General features: G+C 47.2%; 1 protein-coding gene across 27 annotated transcripts in view; it reads left to right on the top strand.

Annotated features, from left to right (window-relative positions):
* Window positions 1-18927, top strand: part of SCRIB (scribble planar cell polarity protein) — a 1329907-nt gene that overhangs the window by 582685 nt on the left and 728295 nt on the right. For all 27 annotated transcript variants that reach the window (XR_011278687.1, XM_069621824.1, XM_069621823.1 and 24 more), the window contains exons 13-14: window positions 2585-2710; window positions 15203-15430. Coding sequence is in view for 26 of the 27 variants with exons in the window: in XM_069621824.1 (XP_069477925.1) it covers window positions 2585-2710; window positions 15203-15430 (354 nt within the window). In the remaining variant the exon portion in view is untranslated. The remainder of the gene's footprint in view (window positions 1-2584; window positions 2711-15202; window positions 15431-18927) is intronic.

Below are 18927 nucleotides of genomic sequence, written 5' to 3'. Positions count from 1 at the left end.
GAGAAAGGTAATCTTTCCTAACGGAGGCTGGCGTGTGGGCTCAAAATAAGCCCATGTGATCAGAAACATTTCAGACCTACCACGTGGTGGTCTTGAACAAAGGAAGCCCTAAAATACAAAATGGTGGGATGTTAGGAAAGATTTCATAATTGTAGGGAATTTTCCTTTCATGTGGCAACCCCTAAACTTTTTGCTGTTGTTTTTTACCTTGTTCTTGACTTTGCCAGAGAAGTGCAGCCTTCTGCCGCACTCCTCTGGGCTTTCGCTCCTTTCTTACGGGGAAACTGACATGCCCTTAAGACAGTCAGTACCGGGGAACGCTGTTTCCCGTAGTTTCTTTTATCATGTTGCGGCTTTAGTGCAACATGACACAAGAGGGCACTGTAAGCTAAGTTACAGCTCTCTTGGGTCTCTAGCCTTCTACGGGCCCTAGATACTCTTTTTAGGATGGTATTTGATCGGTGCAAGTCATTCAGGGACTGGAATGGTGGCAGCGATCGTTTTGTTTATTTTGAGCTCCTTTTGGCGTTCTGAGCACGTTTTTCGCGCTGAACCCAAAATGGTGGCCTGGCTCCCAAAATGGCCAGACCACGAGGCTCCTTTGTCTTGTCCACTGACCGTCTTTCTCCCTTCACCTTCCCCAGGTCGAGCGACCCGGGGCCTTCCTTATTTGGGCATGTACTTTCCCGCGAAACGTGGTTGCTTTCGCGGGCTTCTACATGTCTTTTGTGTGCCTCCAGGGTGTGGGCTGGGATGTCTGGTCCCAATACACATCCTGGGTGCCAGAGAGTCTAGGGTGGTGTGAATGCCTGGGACCACCGTGGTCTGTGATTGGTCCACGTATGGTATGTGTGTTGATGAGCGGATCTCCCATTGGCTCCCCTCCGTTTTGGCGCGAAGGGAACCGTGGATAAGAGGGGGCTGGAAACACCACTACCATGTCGATCTCCTGAGTTCTCACGAACGAAGGAATACAGGAGCCAAGTATCCTGCAACCAAGAGGCTGGACCGAGGAATCGCTGGTGACCGGCTGAAGGACTCCTCCTTTGCACTGCTGTCGTCCTGTGAAACCCTTTCCTCCTTTGATCGAACCAGAAGGCCTGTACTGGTGCTTCGACCTTTGGAATAGCAGGAACAGCTATTCTCTGCGACTTCATCATCTCCTGCCTTAAGCCTTCGGAAGCGTCTCTGGGCCATCCAGTTGACTGACCAGCTTACAAGGGAGTCCTGCTCTGTAACCGCCGCCAGGTTGTGTTGTATCCCGAGTCCTTGTCACTCTCCCACGCTTCGTACACTTGGCGTTCCCAAGTCTGAAGGGAGGAGTGTACATTTGGCTCGGATACACACGGCCGCTCCGTTGCCCTGCTGTGGTGACAGAACTGTGCAGGTTTCTTCGATTGGGACGTCTTGAGGCATTTCCCTGCTCTTCTGAACCTGCCAGCTGCTGAAACTAACGTGGAGAAGCCTGGGTCTGCTTGCATCGGGGACCGGTGAGTAGTATAGCTAGGATCTGGTCGCCCTCCTGCAGTAGCCCATTGCTTTTCCCCGCTGTGTAAAAACAGCACCCTTTTGTCCGTACTCGCGCTCTGCTTCTGCTCGCTGTGGAGGCTGCGCTTGAGTCGCGGAACCTGTTCTTCTGTTGTGCACTAACCCGAACTGCCTGACTTCCTCCAAAGAGCTTCTCCTTTTGCCCGTTGGCACCAGCGTGTGCAGGTACTTTGAGCACAAGGCTCCACTCTTCGCAGGGCTCGGACTTCCATCTAGTTAGGTGCCTCTGAAGGCAAACTGAGTCTAAAGCATTATCGCACTGCCTGTTTTCCTTCCCTTGCAGGTGGACTATACATTTTGTGCCTCTAATGCTTGAGACTGTCGTATTTGTATATATATTGTGTTGATATGGTATGTGTTGGCTTAGTATTGTGATATTGTGATTTTCTCGCTACGGTCATTATTTTAAAGGCCTTAAAATAAATGTGTATCTATTTTTGATATAACAACTGTTTGGAGTAGTTTGTAAGCGCTCTTGCTTTGTGTGCTCATTGCGGGCTTTCAGTCACCCTCGCCCCTCTTGAGACCTAGTCTTGACCGCCGCGATCGCTACCTTGATTGGTCTGGCTCGTCCAGAGGTTACCCTGTTCCAAGTAATTAGGTTGGCCTTCTGAACTTCTGCGCCACCAGGACAGAGTTCAGAAATCCGTCTTAACATGGGATGATGCTAGCAGCCCTTTATTCACTTACCAGACGGAGCCTGGCCTCTATACATCTCCTGAAGACGGTATGCATAGGCATGCAACTTTGCTTTTTGGGAAGCAGGCTTTATTTTCAAGTTAGAAAATCTATTTTGTTGGGGGGAGAGAGGTTGATGGCCATTGGAAAGGACAAAAATAATTCACTGCAATGTTTGTTTAGTGAAGGGGCAGTGCCTGCGCTCAAGCTTTCATTCCTCGTCCAAGGATCATTTGTAAGCGTGCGCAATACTGCTCCCACTGTGCATCCACTGCTCGCATCTTACTCAAGATTTAAGGCTTTCTTTTAGGCTGCTGGAGACTTCAGATTACTCCTTTTTCTCTCCTGTTCCTTCCAGGGCCTGCAACGGCGAGCCACTCCACATCCGAGCGAGTTAAAAGTGATGAAGAAAGTAATTGAGGTACGACGGAATGAACCTTACATCGCCAAGCCTGACTCTGAGATTGAGTCGCCCAATGAAGAGGTAATCCTCTACCTTAAAATCATTCTACCTTTGCAATAGATTTAGTGCCACTCTGGTTTAGTGTTGTCGAAAAAGAGCAGTTTTTTAAGTGTTTCTTAACATTATGCTGTCACTAAAAATGGATCTCCTATGGAGTATTGACTAGTCTGAAGAAAATGCTTTGCCGTCGACATGTGTGTTCCTTCATTTGTTATGTGTGTTATGTGTGTTGTGTGGGGCAGGGGGTGTGTCCTGTGGCATCTGTTCATGCCCTAAACTCTTTATGCTGATCTAAACTTTGTATTCCTTCAAATGTCCTGCAGCTCACCTATAGTAAGGCAGTCCGAGCAGCCAAGGTGCACCTCTGAGGATGGGGAGGTGGGATGACAGAAATGCAGAGTTGACTATGTATTGCTAAAAATGAAGGGTTGTCCACACATATATAGTTCAAAAGTAAATTTTATTATCTGCTGACTACAGTAAGTGACGTGTAACTGAGTAGTCCCAAGTTTGTGGGGGTCGTTTTTACTGTTTTTCTGGGCTATATGTATAATGAATTGGAGCAGAGAGGGAATGCCAGACTCCACTCAGGCTTCCATCTAGTCTTGGGAGCTGCCACTTTCACACCAGGTGTTTCTGTTTCTATGCTTAGAGATGGGATGTATATACTAGCCTGAGCCCTAAACATCCACACATTCCAGTCTTCTATAGTCCAATATAGCACTGTTCTGCACAAGCAGGAAACTACCAAATAAGCGTCAAAGCTCACATTCATGTTTACCATTTCATGCAAGCAGCCTAGCCTCTGTGGATTCCTGTCAATAAACAGGGAGCCCAGAGAGGAGAGCACCTCCGTTAACTATTTTCTCACTAAGGCATACATGTGGTAGTCTTAAGAACTGGTGCCCGTACACAACACTGGACTTTTGTGGTATGATTGGTAAAACCATCCCCAGGGTACTTCCCAAGCAGTGAACCTGGTAACTGTCACCGAATGGTCAGATACTTGGCATACAGTATTGTAACAGTATATATATTTTTTAGACTTTCTTTATTGGTTGATTCACGTCTGAAAACATTTGACCATACATTACAAAGTTGAGCTACAACATCAAGCCTAAGATTTATGCAAATTCAAGCGGAACAATATTTAGTCAAAGCAGCCGGCTGATTATTTTGGAGCACTCATAACAGTAAAGAAGAAGCAGTGGCACCAGAAACCTCAAAACACATTTTGAAAGAACAGGTCCTACTACACACTGGATTTGCCGCCAAGCTGTTATCCACCTCTTAACACTCGCTTCCTACTTGACCGGTTCAGAGCTCCGAGATAGCAAATGTGCGATGAAGAGACTACAAATATTCTTGGGCCTGTTCTGAAGCCTGCATAGACTACCGTATTCTTTGTCGGTATCACTAAGTCAAATCAGGTCTTTAAACCACACATTTATCCCTGGGGGAGACAAACTAGTCGATTTCATCAATATGAATCGCCTAGCAACAATCATCCATGTCGTTAGCAGTTTCCAATACTGTTTTGGCAACCCCGGAAGCCAGCTAAACATGCAACACAGCCATTCTCAAGGGAACGTCTGCCCCAACATCTGATACCTTCCACCACCCTCTCCCAAAGGTTTCTCAATCTAATTCAGGCCCACATCAGGTGAAGAAAGTCTGCCGAGCCAGAATTACATCTCGGGTAGCTAGCTGCCCTAGTGCTATCAAACTGGTGCATACGGACTGGGGACAGATATGCTCTATGCAGTGTCTTTAGCTGAATCAACTGGAACCGCGTACTGAATGCCTCACTATGTGTGCTTTCGCAACAAATTGCCCACTGTTTATCCGTAAAGGGAGTCCTGGCGTCGTCTTCCCATTTCTGTTTACACTTTAGGACTTCCTGAGGGGAGTCTTGCTGAACTAACTTATACAGTTCTGAGACCACCCCGCTACTGCTAGGCAAACGCACAATAAATTTAATCAGCGGAATAGCTGGCGGCATCTCTTGGAACGAGGGTCATCGTTCTCTGAAAGCAGCTCTCATTCTGAAATACTGCAACCTGCGTTGAAGACCCTCTCCTGCCTTTTTAGCAAATAACTCTTGGGTATTGAATGATCTGTTTGGGTACAGGTCCTCCATGCGGTTAATCCCTCCGCCTGCCATTCCTGATGATGGCTTTGTCACATGTTGGTGCCAGACGATCTATATTCCACAATAGTATGGGTGAAAGGGGACATCTACTCTCAGCCTCTACATCACTATTTTCCATTTGTGTAACGTGCACGCCACGGGATCGAATTTACATTTGTCTGACACCCTTCTGGAGATGAAGACCCCCTGCAGAGAGAACGGGCGCACTGAGCGTTTTTCTATGTGCACATGGGGAGAAGGTGGGGACCCGGCGGGGACCCGGCATCCACAGGGACACAACATATAACTGAGATGCTAGGAATATAACTCCTCATCTGGTGCGCCGACACCCCCTCTATCTCAGGGGAGAGTCAGTGTGACCCAGCTAATTCGTAGGTTTCACGGATACCTAGCTAGCTTAACTAGTTGGGCCTTTACTTCCACAAAGTAGCCAACCCCCGCCTGTCGTGAGGTTTTCAAAGATGTATAATAGTTTTGGGATAACAACCAACTTGGCTACCACAATCCTGCCCAGCAGTGAAAGAGGGAGCCTGCACCACCTCTACGCCCTCGCCTTCAGAGTATGCAAATATTTTACATGGTTGTCTGCTAATAGCGTTTGAGCATCTCTAATAACCTGCACCCACCGATATGTGACAGCCGTTTTCTCCCATCTGTATCCTTCAGTGTTCGGAGGTCTAACCGTAGCCTCAATCAATGGAAATAAAATTAATTTAGCCCTGTTTATCCTAAGATCCGAGTCCTCTCCGAACTGTGCAACCTCCTGCGACAGCGGTCCCAGATTTGTCACACGATCTTTAAAGTATAGAATTGCATCGTCTGCATACAGCGACACCAATCCCCTAGTACCACCCAGTGCTGTGCTCCTAGCCCCATGGAAATTAAGCTACCAAACCGCATTACTTCGAGCACTGCAGTAAAAAGCAAGGGTTAGAGCGGGCAGTCCTGCCTGGTCCCCCGTCCCAGATCAAAGCCCCGAGACCTTGTGCCACCAATCCCAATAAGGGCACTCTACCCGGCGTACAGCAACCGCACCGCCGACAGTACTCCGGGGCTCCCAACTAACGCAACACCTCGAATAGGTAACTCCACTCAACGGAGTCAAATGCCTTCTCCATGTTGAGCAGAGCTGCCGCAGCCTGCACTTTGGGGTCGATCTGGGCTAGGATCGCCAACAATATACGCAGATTTAACAAAGTCGACCCCCTCGGTATAAAACTCGACTGGTCTACGTATATAATCTGAGATATGCGGAGCAGGCCGTCTGCCAACAACGTAGCAACATTGTTGTGTTAAGGTTCAACAAAGATATTGGGCGGTACGAGGAGCATTCCAAGGGGTCCTTGTCTGGTTTCAGGATCAGCGTAATTACAGCTTCACGCATCGTTGGGAGCGGTCCCACCCTCATGCCCTCCTCCCACACCGCTAACATATGCTGAGCTACCTCAGGGCCCCATTCCTTGTAGAAATCGGCCGTAATTCCGTCATTGCCTGTCGCCTTAGACCGCCTCTTCACTCATCACGAGAAGGGTTGCCTCCCTTATATATCCCTCTAGCTCTACCATAGGCATCGTCCCCCTCGATGTATACAGGTTCCTATAATATTGGCGAAAGGCGTCCGCTATAGCCGCGGTTCTCATGACCACCCCCCCTCCGGCATCCTCACTACTGCTATATCTATACTCCCCCTTTCATGCCTGACCATCTCTGCCAGCAGTTTTCCCAGCCTACCCTCCTCGCCATACCTGCGCGCCAGTACCGAGCACGCCAAGTATTTAACCTAGAGCTCAGCCAGGTCATTAAAGCGGTCCACTGCTTCCCTCAATTTAGCTATGGAACCAATCCCGCCTCCCTCCCCTTCTTGTATCTTGTTTACCAGTTCTGTTTCATTTAGCTGTCTACGGATCAGTTTTAACACACCCAGTTCCAGGGTGAGGCAACCGCCCGAAGCACTACCTTAAACGTCTCCCATATAGAGCTCTTCTCAGATACTGAACCCAAATTCTTACGGAAGTATGACTTGATCAAGTCATGCACTTCGCTTTTAAACACTGTCCGACAATGCTGCAGCTTTAAATCTCCACAAGGATGACATTTGGGAGAGTTCTCAGAAATGTGCTAATTCCTCTCTACCTTAGAGACCCCCATATCTTTTTGCTGGAAATCGCTTGTGTGTTCTTTTGTGATATATGCTCTGTTTCTTTTGACTTTGGAGTCTGACAAACTCCATAGGCATCATCTTTGCATTGTGACACACACAGCACCTTCCGTGCAGTGGCACACGGAAGTCTTAGATTTTCCTAAAGGTTTAAATACCTTCTCTTGGTGAAACTACTGTTTGCAAGAGCAGTGAAATGAAATTGACTTTATTTCCAATTTGTACATTTCTCGACCTGGTACACACTATCTTATCAAAGGGTGCTGGAGGGGTTACCTAGTATCCCCTTTTGTCAAGTTTCTTAAGTTACATTTTTATGTTACCATTTCTAAAATTAATGGCTGGTGGCAGTGGTTTGCTTTTTACTACCATTGTGTGTTTTTACTGGGGGCTGCGTTCGCAGCTGCAGTAAGGCACCCATGTGTGCCCATTTTGTCAAAATGACCCTGGTCTTACTTTTTTGCCATTTCTTGTCAGAAAGGTCCTTGAGATTTACTCTGCGCGCCGAACCAGGTTTGGTCCCTTTGTTAATTTTGCCTTTGGCGGGATTCACACGTGAAGCCCGCCTCTGGCTCCAGTATGTCTGGCAGGGGCAGGAAGTGAGGGAGATGCCTGAAACTACCTGTGCTTAATCCCCTTGGTTACAGTGATGTACCCAAAGGTGATTGGTCGGCTGGCTGTCCTTGCAGGACAGCCACCTTGCTGTGTGATTGACAGCTATGCTGGAATGAATGGGAGAAACCTGCATAAAAGACGAGGCTTTTGACTTGGAAGGCAGAGTCGACCACTGAACGAAGGAATTCGAAGAAGAACTTGGAAGAGAAGCTTGCTGCAACTCCTGGACCGTTGGTTTGCCCGGTGAAGCCCTAGTGCAGTGCTGAAGCTCCGAATTTGACTTGACTAGAGAAGCCCTGCAAAGGACGACGTCTCCCCTTCGGTTGGAGGGACCAATCGACCCCAAGATGAACTCATCTTGAAATCCTCTCGTTGCTTACTGTACTTCCATTGCTGTTGTAGGAACCGAAGTTCAATAACTCCTTGGTTGACACTGGGGTTTCGGCGCCTTTTCTACAGCACCAACAAAGGATGTAGATTGCCCGGTCAATCTTCATCTCTTCCTGCAGTCCCACGCTCTGATGAGCGGGTCTGGGTGAGTTGGATCTGATCTCTGGAGTGTCCTATAGGGCTCAACAAAGAGTTGGACTGATTCGGCCTTTCTACGATGATGCACTTGAAAGGCCAGATCTCTTGGTTATTTTCTTTTAATTTTTTTATTTATTTTAATTTTTGTAACGCGCCACATGCCTGTGGGCCTCAGGGCACACACAAACAAAAAACAGAAACAGACGGACAAGGCAGAGGAAAAAAACGAGGAACCATGAGCAAGTTATTCCAAGTTAAAGAAATTAGTTTTTATGGCCCGTTTAAACACAGTGTAGCTTTGGATCTGCCGTATCTGAGCTGGTAGTGCATTCCAAAGACGGGGACCCTGTACATCAACGGTGGTACCCCCAAATCTAGCTGTCCTAAATCTGGGGTGTTTGAGGACGACCGCTGTGGATGTGCGAAGTTAGAATTAATGCTAATGCGTGCAGACAGATATGTGGGGTTGCTAAAGCTCAGACATTTATGCGTCGTAGCACCTTATGTGTTATACAATGTTTTACCGGGAGCCAATGAAGTTTCTTCCTAAAGGTGGAGATATGGGTGCGACGAGAATTAAAAATAGTGCGCACAGGATTATTCTGGGCCATCTGCAAAGATTGAACTTTAGTAGCTGTGGTACCAGATAGGAGACTATTACAATAGTCTAATCTAGAATTTATCAGTGCTGAAGACGGGAGAGCAGTTTTTTTTCAGTGATAAATGGGCGAATATATCCTATTCGCTTGTTAATCAGTCTGCAGCTAGACCTGATGTTAGAGACATGGGAGTTCATGGATAGCTCTTCATCAAGGACAACTCCCAGGGTCTTAACTTTCTTTTGGACAGTGATATTATCCGCAAAAGGGAAGCTGGCATAATTAGGATCAAGTTTAGTCCAGGTGTTTTTGTAGGACACTATTAAGAGCTCAGTCTTTTTATCATTCAAAGCCAGTGAATTACAGGCCATCCAGTCCTGAATGGCTTTGTATATGTTATTGATGATTGATTGATATTTTATTTCTATCGCGCTCGTACACAAGTGTTTCAGAGCGCGACAAGGGAGGGGAACAGGGTAGAACAAAACAGCGATGTTACTAGGCCCAGTGACATTGAGAACGCTCAAGTGCATGGGAGAGGGGGGTGGGGGTAGGGGAAAAGTGCATGGAAGGTGGAGAGGTGGAAAGTGCGAAGCAGAGGAGAAACGGATAAATAGCAAAAAATAAATAATAACGGTAACAAACAGTGGTAATGCAGCCAGCAATTTGCAAGTGTTAGGTTTAAGGCAGCAGACAGGGTAGGTCCGATAAGTGCAGGAAGAAAAAGGGGGGGCTGTTTGGGTACAGATACAGACCCCAGTGCAAGGGGTGGCCCGGAGGCAGTGCAAGAGGGTGACAGGATGAGCAGGTAACTGGGCCCAAAAGACAGAGGATGGCCAGGTGCACGGTGCCAAGAGAGAACAGATCAGGGGAGAGGGGGAGCGAAGGCAGGAGAAAAGAGGAAGGTCTTGAGGTGCTTCCGGAACTGGAGATGGTTCTCCTCAAGTTTTAGAGTGGCAGGGAGGCTGTTCGAGAGGTAGGCCCCAGCCGAAGACGGAGATCTATCCCCAGCTCGTTTCTTAGAAAAACGACTGACCCTGAGTGAGTTGGAGGTAGAGGAGCGAAGAGCTCGAGAGTGGAGGTATTTGCGGAGGAATAGCTGAAGGTATTTTGGACCCAGGCCCCAGAAAGCCCTGTGGACAATGCAGAGGGTTTTGAATTTAATCCTTGCATCCACTGGGAGCCAATGAAGAGATTTCAGAGCTGGAGAGATACGATCCCAGGGCTTGAGGCCAAAGACAAGTCTCGCAGTCCTGTTCTGGATTAGTTGCAGAGGGCGGAGAGTAGAGGCAGGTAGATTTAGAAAGAGGCTGTTACAATAGTCCAAGCTAGAGAGAACCAGAGCTTGAGATACCATGAGCTTCTGGGGGAAGGAGAGGAAAGGCAGAGTACCTCTGAGGAGGTGCAGTCGGAAATGTGACTTTTTAGAGACCTCAGAGATGTGGGCGGAGAAGGAAAGGGTGGAGTCAAAGATGACACCGAGGTTCTTAGCCTCGCAGGTGGGGGTAGGAGGAGGGCCAAGGGAGGCTGGCCAGAGAGTGAGGGGAAAGGATGGTGAAGGTGTGCCGATGAGGAGGATCTCCGTCTTGCTGGCATTCAGACAAATATCATTGGCGGCACACCAATCTTGAATGGCAGTTAGGCAATCAGAGATGAGTGAGGGAGAGTAGGTGGCAGAGGGCAGCCTGAAAATAAGTTGAGTGTTGTCCGCGTAGCACTGGAAATTTGAGGAGAAAATGGCAATGCAGTGGGCGAGAGTTGCCAGGTATTGGGGTATTTGAGCATTGGGGGCGGCTGAGGGGCCACCCCCAAGCGTGGCGGAGTTCGGGGCAGTCCTAGCTAGGGAGGAGAGTATGCCGCGGCTTGAACCGTGGGCAGGTTTCCCGATGGCTGCACGCGAGCCAAAATCGGACGAAGGGCACTGAGTCCCTTAGGGACACTTGAGATTCCTCACCTTCAAGATTGAGTGGCCCGAGGAGTAAGTACTCCGTGCAGTACAAAGCTGGAGCGTATGTCCGGTGCCTTGCGGAAGCCAGGGGCGGCAAGGGGACACCGAAAACATTCAGCAGTAGAACTTTTCCCTGCTTTTGAGGCACCTTGAAAGTATGGTTGTGAACCATGTTGTTTGTGGGCTGGGACTGCCCCCGTGTTGTATGCTCCAATAAATTGTGACCTGTTATTTCCAAATGTAAAACCAGTGTCTGCCTTCTGTAGTTAGTATGTAGGTCCCTAGGTAGGTTTCTTCCTCTCAAGAAGAGGGGGGTTGGTCAATGGGGACTGACACCGCTAAGGGGTTGGCCAAGCCGCCGCAGGGGGCGCTGGAGGGACATCCCACATAGCGGGACGCCCCTCTGGCCACCCCACCCCTCTACAGGGTCTACCCACCCCTCCCGCAGGAGGGGGGGGGGCCAGTTCTCGGGGCACGAGCTTCCGGCTCGCCCTGGGGACTGCTTATAAGCTGGGGAGGGACTGGAGCCCAGTCTTTCCAGTGCCTCCCCAGCTTGTATGAGCCACTCGGTTGTATAACTACCTGAGTGTCGTCTGCGTAGTTTGTATATTGAACTCCAAGTTTACTCAAAAGGTCGAAGGGGACGAATTTACAGATTAAAAAGCAGAGACGACAGACAGGAGCCCTGTGGAACTCCACAAGTCTGAGAGATGGGGGAGGATTAATTGTTGCCTACACATACCCTTACCGTTCTAGGGCCTAGAAAGGAGGCTATCCATCTAGATGCTGTCATAGAACAATTGGCGACCTCTCCGAGCCTTGACACAAGTAAGCTGTGATCAACCAGGTCAGAGGCTGCGGAGGGGTCGAGTAGCATAAGCAGAGCACCTTGGTTTTTGTCTGCTATGCCAGCCAAGGTGGATTTAAGATAGAGCATGGCCGTCTCGGTCCCATGACGAGCTCTATAGCCAGACTGTCGGGTGCCAAGAATTTTATGTTCCTCGACATGAGCCTGTAATTGCAGGTATGCAAGTTTGTCTAATAAGTTGAGGATAAAAGGCGTCTTTGTTATGGGCCTATAGTTATCAATATTGATGGGATCCAAGTTTTATTTTTTTAATAAAGGTGTTATCCATGCAGATTTTAACAGGTCTGGTACCAGACCTTCGTCAAAGGATAGATTTATCAACTTGTAATCCACGGGACCAGGATGTCAGTGGACTCCTTGTGGATGCTTGTAGGACAGTCATCGTCAGGACAAGATGTGGCCTTAAGATCTTGTATAACTTTGGAGACTTCCTTTTCAGAATAGTGAGTGAAAGAAAATTGAGGGATTGTGCTATGCACTTTGTTAGGAGAGATTGTATCAGTAGGAGTTGGCGCTGGTACTACATTACCGAGGGCCTTGTTGATTTTTTTTCTTTGTCAATCAATCTTAGATAAAAATGAGTCATGAATGTCCTGTCCAATTATTATCTTTGATATCAGATGATGGAGGCTGGTCTTGAAACTCTGCTAGGATTTTGAACAGCTCGCCAGCATTGGATTGTGCATTCACAATCCTTTTGTTAGTGTGTGGCTTTGCCCTCAATAATACGTTTTTTATAGGCTAGTATGGATTTTTTTATAATCAGTTAAGGTGTTGTGATTCGGATCATTCCTCCAGTCTCTTTCGAGAGCTCTTTTTGTTTGTCTAGCGATGATGATGTCGTCGGAAAACCAAGTGTTCTTTATGGTTTCGGTCTTAATAGCCTTCATTTTCATGGGAGCAAGGTCATTGACTGCTTCTTTGATATTGATATTAAGTAACAGGTGGTTGACTAGTTCAGATGGGTCAGCAAAGTTAGATAAAGGGTGAAGCTTGGATGACAGCAGCGTGGCTAATTTAGAGGCCGTTAGGTTTTTTAGGTTACGGGTCATCTTTTGTATGCGCGGGGTAGGTGTTACGTTTAGGAGGAGAAGATGGTAGTGTGATATTGACCTGAATAAGGGAGTGGTCTGACCATATGCAGGGCGTGACCAAAATGTCAGATGTTTGTATTTTGTGATATGAGCCAGTTGAGTGTGCCCACTTTTTCGCGTAGAAGAGTTAATCCATTGAGTAAGACCAAAAGAGGTAATGGTGTCCTTAAGGCTGGTGCCCACTTTGTCAAATTGGTCATTGGCCCAGTGGTTGAAATCGCCCATGATAATAACAGGACACTTGGTGGGGCAGATTTGAGCCAATAAATCGCCAAGCTGCTCTTCAAAGAGAGGCATGTCTTTGGGTGGTCGGTAAATCGGAAGTGTGTTAAGAGCTGTGTGTGGGGAAGTTTTTATTTTCACCCATAATGATTCACAGCCGTCAGGAGAAATGGAATTTCGTGGCATTTGAGGCTGGACTTGCACATCAGTGCAACTCCGCCACCTTTGCCTCGTGAGCGGTCAGCTCTGAAAAGAGTATAGTCATTGCGTGTGGAGTGTGGCTTGGGTGGGCAAGTTTGAATTAAGCCAGGTTTCGGTTATACCAAAAAAGTCTGCTGTTTGATCATTGACTAAATCTGCAATTTCAACGCCATGTATATGTAACAAGCGTGTATTGAGTAGAGTGAGTGAGAGAGAGAGATAATACCAGCAGCGGTGCGAAATTAGAACCTTTCATATTGTTCCAGCGCGTTGTTTTATCCAGGCACATAGTGGCAGCCGGGAGAGAATGCGTAACCAACTTACTTGGGAAGATGTCAAAAGAGGTGGGCAAGGTTATCACAAGCCTAGCAGGAGCAGAGGCCAGCAAGCCGGCGAGCTGCGGCGATGACAGGTGCGTCCCAGAAGCGCTGGCGCTGAAGCGCCTGAGTACCCAAGGGGATCTTGGGAAGTGTAGTTGCAAAAGACTACACGCAGGACAACACGCATACACAAGAGTGCTCATCTTTCAGCCACACAGTCCAGAACACACAAATCAGCCCCCAATCACAAGTGTACAAGGAGTAATAAATGCACAGTCAATATAACAAAATTATAACCGAGCAACCCACTAACACTGCCGTGATGGAGAATAGCAGGAAAGTGAAACTTAGGAGGTTCTGCTGCTCTGCAAACGCCTAGAACCTCGGGAGATGGCTCAATTCAAAGCTAGTCTTGGGACATGTTGTTCCCACCAGCCAAAGGGAAGGAGTCTTTCTCTTCAGAGTTTCTCTGTCGCACAGAAAACGCGACAGACCTGCTGGAGCCAGAGGCGGGCTTGACTTGTGAATCCCGCCAAAGGCAACACGAACAAAGGGACCAAACCTGGTTTGGCTTGCAGAGTTAATCTCAAGAACGTCCTTTCCAACAAGAAATGGCAAAAAGACGACCGGGCCATTTTGACAAAATGGGCACCCATTGGTGTCTTTTGCAGGTTTCTGGAAGGGGATAATAGTGTGTGCGGGGTCTAGAAAGTTACAAAATGTCAGTAAAGTCAATTTCACTTCACTTCACTGCTCTTGGGTACAGTAGTTCTACAATGAGAAGGTATGTAAACCTTTGGGAAATCTACGAGACTTCCCTGTGCCACTTCACTGGAGGTGCTGTGTGTCACAATGTAAAGATGATGCCTATGGAGTTTGTCAGACTCCAAAGTTAAAAGAAGCAGAGTCCAAATCACAGAAAAATACATGGTCTCACTCTCTCCAGGTTAGAAATTAAGTCCTAAGGTCTAGCAAAGAGAGCTGGGGGTCTCTAAGGTAGAAGAGAATAGCACATTTCTGAGAATTCTCCCTAACAGGGGGACATGTATATGTTGAAGAGGAGTGGGGAGAGGCTTCAACCTTGTGGTACGCGGCATGAGATGTTTTTAGGGTTAGATGTAAATGACAGTAGTTAAGTTCCTTCAGTCTGGTAAGTGACGAAAGATTTTAGCCATTGTAGAGCAGTGTCTTTTACGCCGCATTCTCTGGTTTAGTGGTGTATCTGATTGTGTCAAAGGTGGCTGATGTGCCCACTAGTAGGAGTCCCAATCGGGTACTGTTGTCTGCATTTAATTTTAAGGTAGTCCTGTATGGATAAAAGTGCTGATTACGTTCCTCTCATCAGTCTAAAGAGGACTTGGGGTGGTTGAGTGTTCCGTTGATTACTGCATGATTGAGTAGGATTTTGTAGATGCAGTTCTCCAAAAGTTTCACTGGGTAGAGTAGATTCTATATAGATCTGTAGTTGGTGGGATCACGTGCACCTTTTTCATTTTTTTTTTTAGGCGGGGCATGATGTATGCCGATTAACGAGCAGTGATATCCATGTTTGTGTTCAGCTGACATCAACTAGCTTTCTTCCATGTCTCCTCTAGCTCATCAGTCATTTAATTTAACAGTGGCTAAATGTGACTCCTTTACTTTCATGGTAGTGAACCCCATATAACAAAACTGCTCGGGGTACTCGTGTGAGCAGCTAAGTAACAAATGAAAATGGCATTATTTACTTGACAATCGTCCTGTTTGGTCTCAGCCGTGACACATGAGCTCTTCTGATTTCACTCCTAACCCTGTCTTTTGACACACAGGAGAAGCGACTCAGCGCAATGTCCAATCAGAGTGAAGGTTCTCATGTTTCTAGCAGCACTGCATCTGCAGGGTATCGGGAGGATGAGGACAGCAGCAGACCCAATGGTCCAGTGACATTAGAAACGTGGAATGGACCTCGGAAGGAAACCAGCAGGCTGCCTCAGAATGAAGAAGTGCAAGATGATGACATTGGCCAGGAGGATGAGTTGGAGGTTGAGTACACAGAGGTATGAACCATCAGCACACATTTGTTTACCAGGCTTGCATGAACTTTTTATTTTCTCTTGTACATGATGAGACGGCAGAGGCGATTTCTGTTATGAATCACTGCGTTTCTCTGCTGAAGTGGAAGATAAGTATGCAGCAGAGGGATTAAAGATAAACATTTTGCATACAGAAGTAGATGTTCATAACCGTGTATGTATCATGGAATGGAATGGAGTGCTGGTTTTGATAAAACGGGATACACCAGAGATCTTCCACAAGGCTATATTTGGAGAGTTCTTGTTAGGCAAGATTATATGCGGTACCCTTTGGGTGCACTACAACAACCCTGACCTCCTGGCAATAGGAACCCAACCTTTGGTAGAAGTCTGTACTACACAGGTGGGAAGTGTGGCTGAGCAGCCAAGCTTATCTCAAGAGGGGTCAATGTGAGCTGGGGGGGAGTTACATAGAGATTCAGTGACAAGTATTCAAATAAACTCTTACACTCAAGGTTTCTTGAATAAAACATTTATCAGTCAGTTAGAGTAAGCCTTCTTCAGAAGGGAACAATATAAGAGTAACACTCAAATACACTTCAAAACACACACTCTTAATATTCTAAAATTAGTGAAGACCCTTTTGGGATGTCCCACAGACACAACCTACACCCTCAGGTGACTTCAATAGCTAGGGTGCTGGGGACATTCATCTTACTGTTTGCATTTAGAATACTTTTAGAAATTGGTTAAAGGAAAAGGTTATTAGAACAAACAAGAGATTACAAATATTCTTAAGCAGGCAAATACTTTTGGATCCCCTAAGCAGAGTCATTCAGTCATAATAGGTTAAGCCAAAGTCAATGGGAAAATGTCTTACATGGGCTGAAGCACTTCTGGTAGGTAAGTAGGAAAAGTCTTTGCACAATGTTTTAGAAGTCTTTGAAGAAAAGAAGAATCAATGTAGGGCCACAAGCTGTTAGACTTGCGAGTAGTAGAAGATGCAAGCAACTCTACAAGAACAGGTAAGTTATCTCAGACTTTACAGTACCTTTGTAGCAGATGACTTCTGTTCCTGTGCAGCTCTGCAGATGTCGCTGTTCCTGGGGCTCAGTTGTGGGGACAAGAGGGAGGACTTCTGGGGACTCTCGCACAGCAATAGGCCGGTCACTGCTTGCAACTGGCAAACTTAAAAAAAAGTGGCTGTTCGGTGTTTCAGCTCCTCGCTTCTACCGCAAATAGCAACACTGCGGTTCCTGGCTGTCGAGTTGGGCTTTCCTTGCGTCTGGGGTCTGGCACTCTGTTGGGGGGCTCAGGCTCGGCCAGTCCTGCTTCCTGGGAGTCTGTAGGATCTTCCTGGAGCTCTTGACCAGCTTAAAAGCAATGCACACAAACTGGTGGTTTTCTCGTGGGCTATCCGGTGCCAGCAGCAACTGCAGTGGAAATTTGAGCTGCTTTGAGAGGATGTCCCGGTGGCTTACTTGGGAGTTGATTGGTCCCACCAACTCAAAGGGAGAAGTCGTCCTTGTTAGGCAGAATCCTGTGCAGTTCCCTTAGGGAGCACTACAGAAGATTAAGACTACAGCTATATGCAATAAATCGCCTTTGGTATCAGTCTGTACCACAAAGATATAGTTGGTAGCTGTGGCTAAGGCAAGAGGGAGATGAGCAGTATTCAGGGTTTACACAATAGGACTACAATACTATGGCACAAGGAAACACTGACCAAAGCTTTGTATCAAAAAGAATATATATATTTATTTTACACACTTCTAGTTCAACACCTCAATCAGTTATTAAGGCAAGTTAAAATCAGTCAAGAAAAGTATACACAACTCCCTGATTAAATTGTAGACAAGTTTGAGCAAGAGTGAAAACTGAGCCAAATGGCACAGTGAAAACCAAACACAAATGGCACTCTAACAATTTCTCACAAGGGAGGGAAAGCATAAGTCGTACAGGAATATACTCTTAAACACCCTAGCAACACTTCCCAATAAGATTGTGAACAAGTTTAGGCAAGGCAGTACTTTAGCGTGTATAATACTGAGGTGAAAACCAAGCAAAATGGCACTTCAGAATTTTGAAAAGAGGGAAGGAAAAGGTGGTTATAAGAGTTAGGTGCACCAACACATTTCTAGGTGAGACACAATCTAGAGAAGGCAGTTGTAACAGATTTAGCCAGAGTCAATAGGCCTGTGCCAGAGTCAGTGGTACAGGGCAAAGTGCCCAGGAGCAAAATGTTCTTGTAGCTGTAGTCAAGTCTTTGTTAAACAATTGGAATAGGTGGTTGCAGACGGTGAAAGACAATTTTAGTTGATAGGCGCGGCCAACCCAGTAGATAAGTAAAGGATTTAAAACACCTTTAGCAGTCCCCAATGAAAAGGGAGGCCTGGCGGAACAATTCTACCTTAAAAGGTAGAATAGGCTCCTGCAGTGGCGGTGGTTCCTGGCAGTTCCTGCAGTTCCGGAGATACAGCAGAGGAAGAGAGGCTCTCGTCGTGAAGGAAGGTTTGAGTTACTGCACTGCCCAGGGATGAAGCCAGCCGCGGTGCTGCCAAACGAAATAAAAGGTACTCCTTTAAATTTTGGTCCGGGTGGACGGGTGCCCGGCTATCTGGTCTCCGAGTGCAGGGCACTGGCGATTCGACCAAGGCAGGTCCTGGAAGGCGATTGGCAAACTGGTTAGCCCCACCAGCTCAAGGGAAGAAGGCTCTTGCAGATGATCTTCTCTCGTCGTGAGGGGAAAAGTGGTGAGACGCTGCAGCAGGGCTTCACCGGTGGTTGTCGTTTCAGATGTCTTTGGATTCTCTCCTCTTCGGCTTCTTAGTTCCAGTGGTGACGTCTTGCTCTTTCCAGTCATCAGGATCCTGCTTTTATGCAAAAAGACCCCCATTCATACAGCCTAGCTGTCACTCACACAGTAGTCTGGTCATCCTGGTGGGAGACCCTCCAGCCTATCAGGGCAGAGTGCGACATGGGTTGCTGAGGCAACCCTATCCAGGGGGCCTACTCCCCCTCCCACACAATGGGTCCACCCCAGACTCAGTGGCGCCGAAATGAGGGCTTCTTGGCAGAAGCCCGCCAAAAGGATGAACAAAGGATCCCCGACCTGGGTTAGGATCTTAGAGAAAGACACGAGAAAGAATGTATATAAAAGTGCTGGCAAATAAAACCTACCGGAGTAAAGACAGTCAGTCCCAGGGTATGGAGGGGGGGGCCTTTTCCTCCACGAACGCTTGTCCTTTCTTCCTTCCCTCTTTTTTTTGCCTCCCGTTGACACTATCTTAGTACTCCTGGCCTCTTGAATCTCGAACTGTTTGTACCGTGTGATCCTCGACAACAGAGCATCTGCTCCATTGACACTGGCGCAGGCCTATTGACTTTTATCTGCATCTGTGAACCAGTCCTCTGATTCTATTGCCTTCACCAAAGTATTGCCTATGATTTTATCCACTTTTCCCTTGTTTTAATTCTGTTTGCGAAGTGTATTTAACTTCGGTTGCATTTCTACCCACGGT

This window comes from Ambystoma mexicanum, chromosome 5q (assembly GCF_040938575.1).
Source record: "Ambystoma mexicanum isolate Mex_15411 chromosome 5q, UKY_AmexF1_1, whole genome shotgun sequence".
In the NCBI taxonomy this organism is placed as follows: Eukaryota; Metazoa; Chordata; class Amphibia; order Caudata; family Ambystomatidae; genus Ambystoma; species Ambystoma mexicanum.
This window is presented reverse-complemented; position numbering and strand designations above follow the sequence as displayed.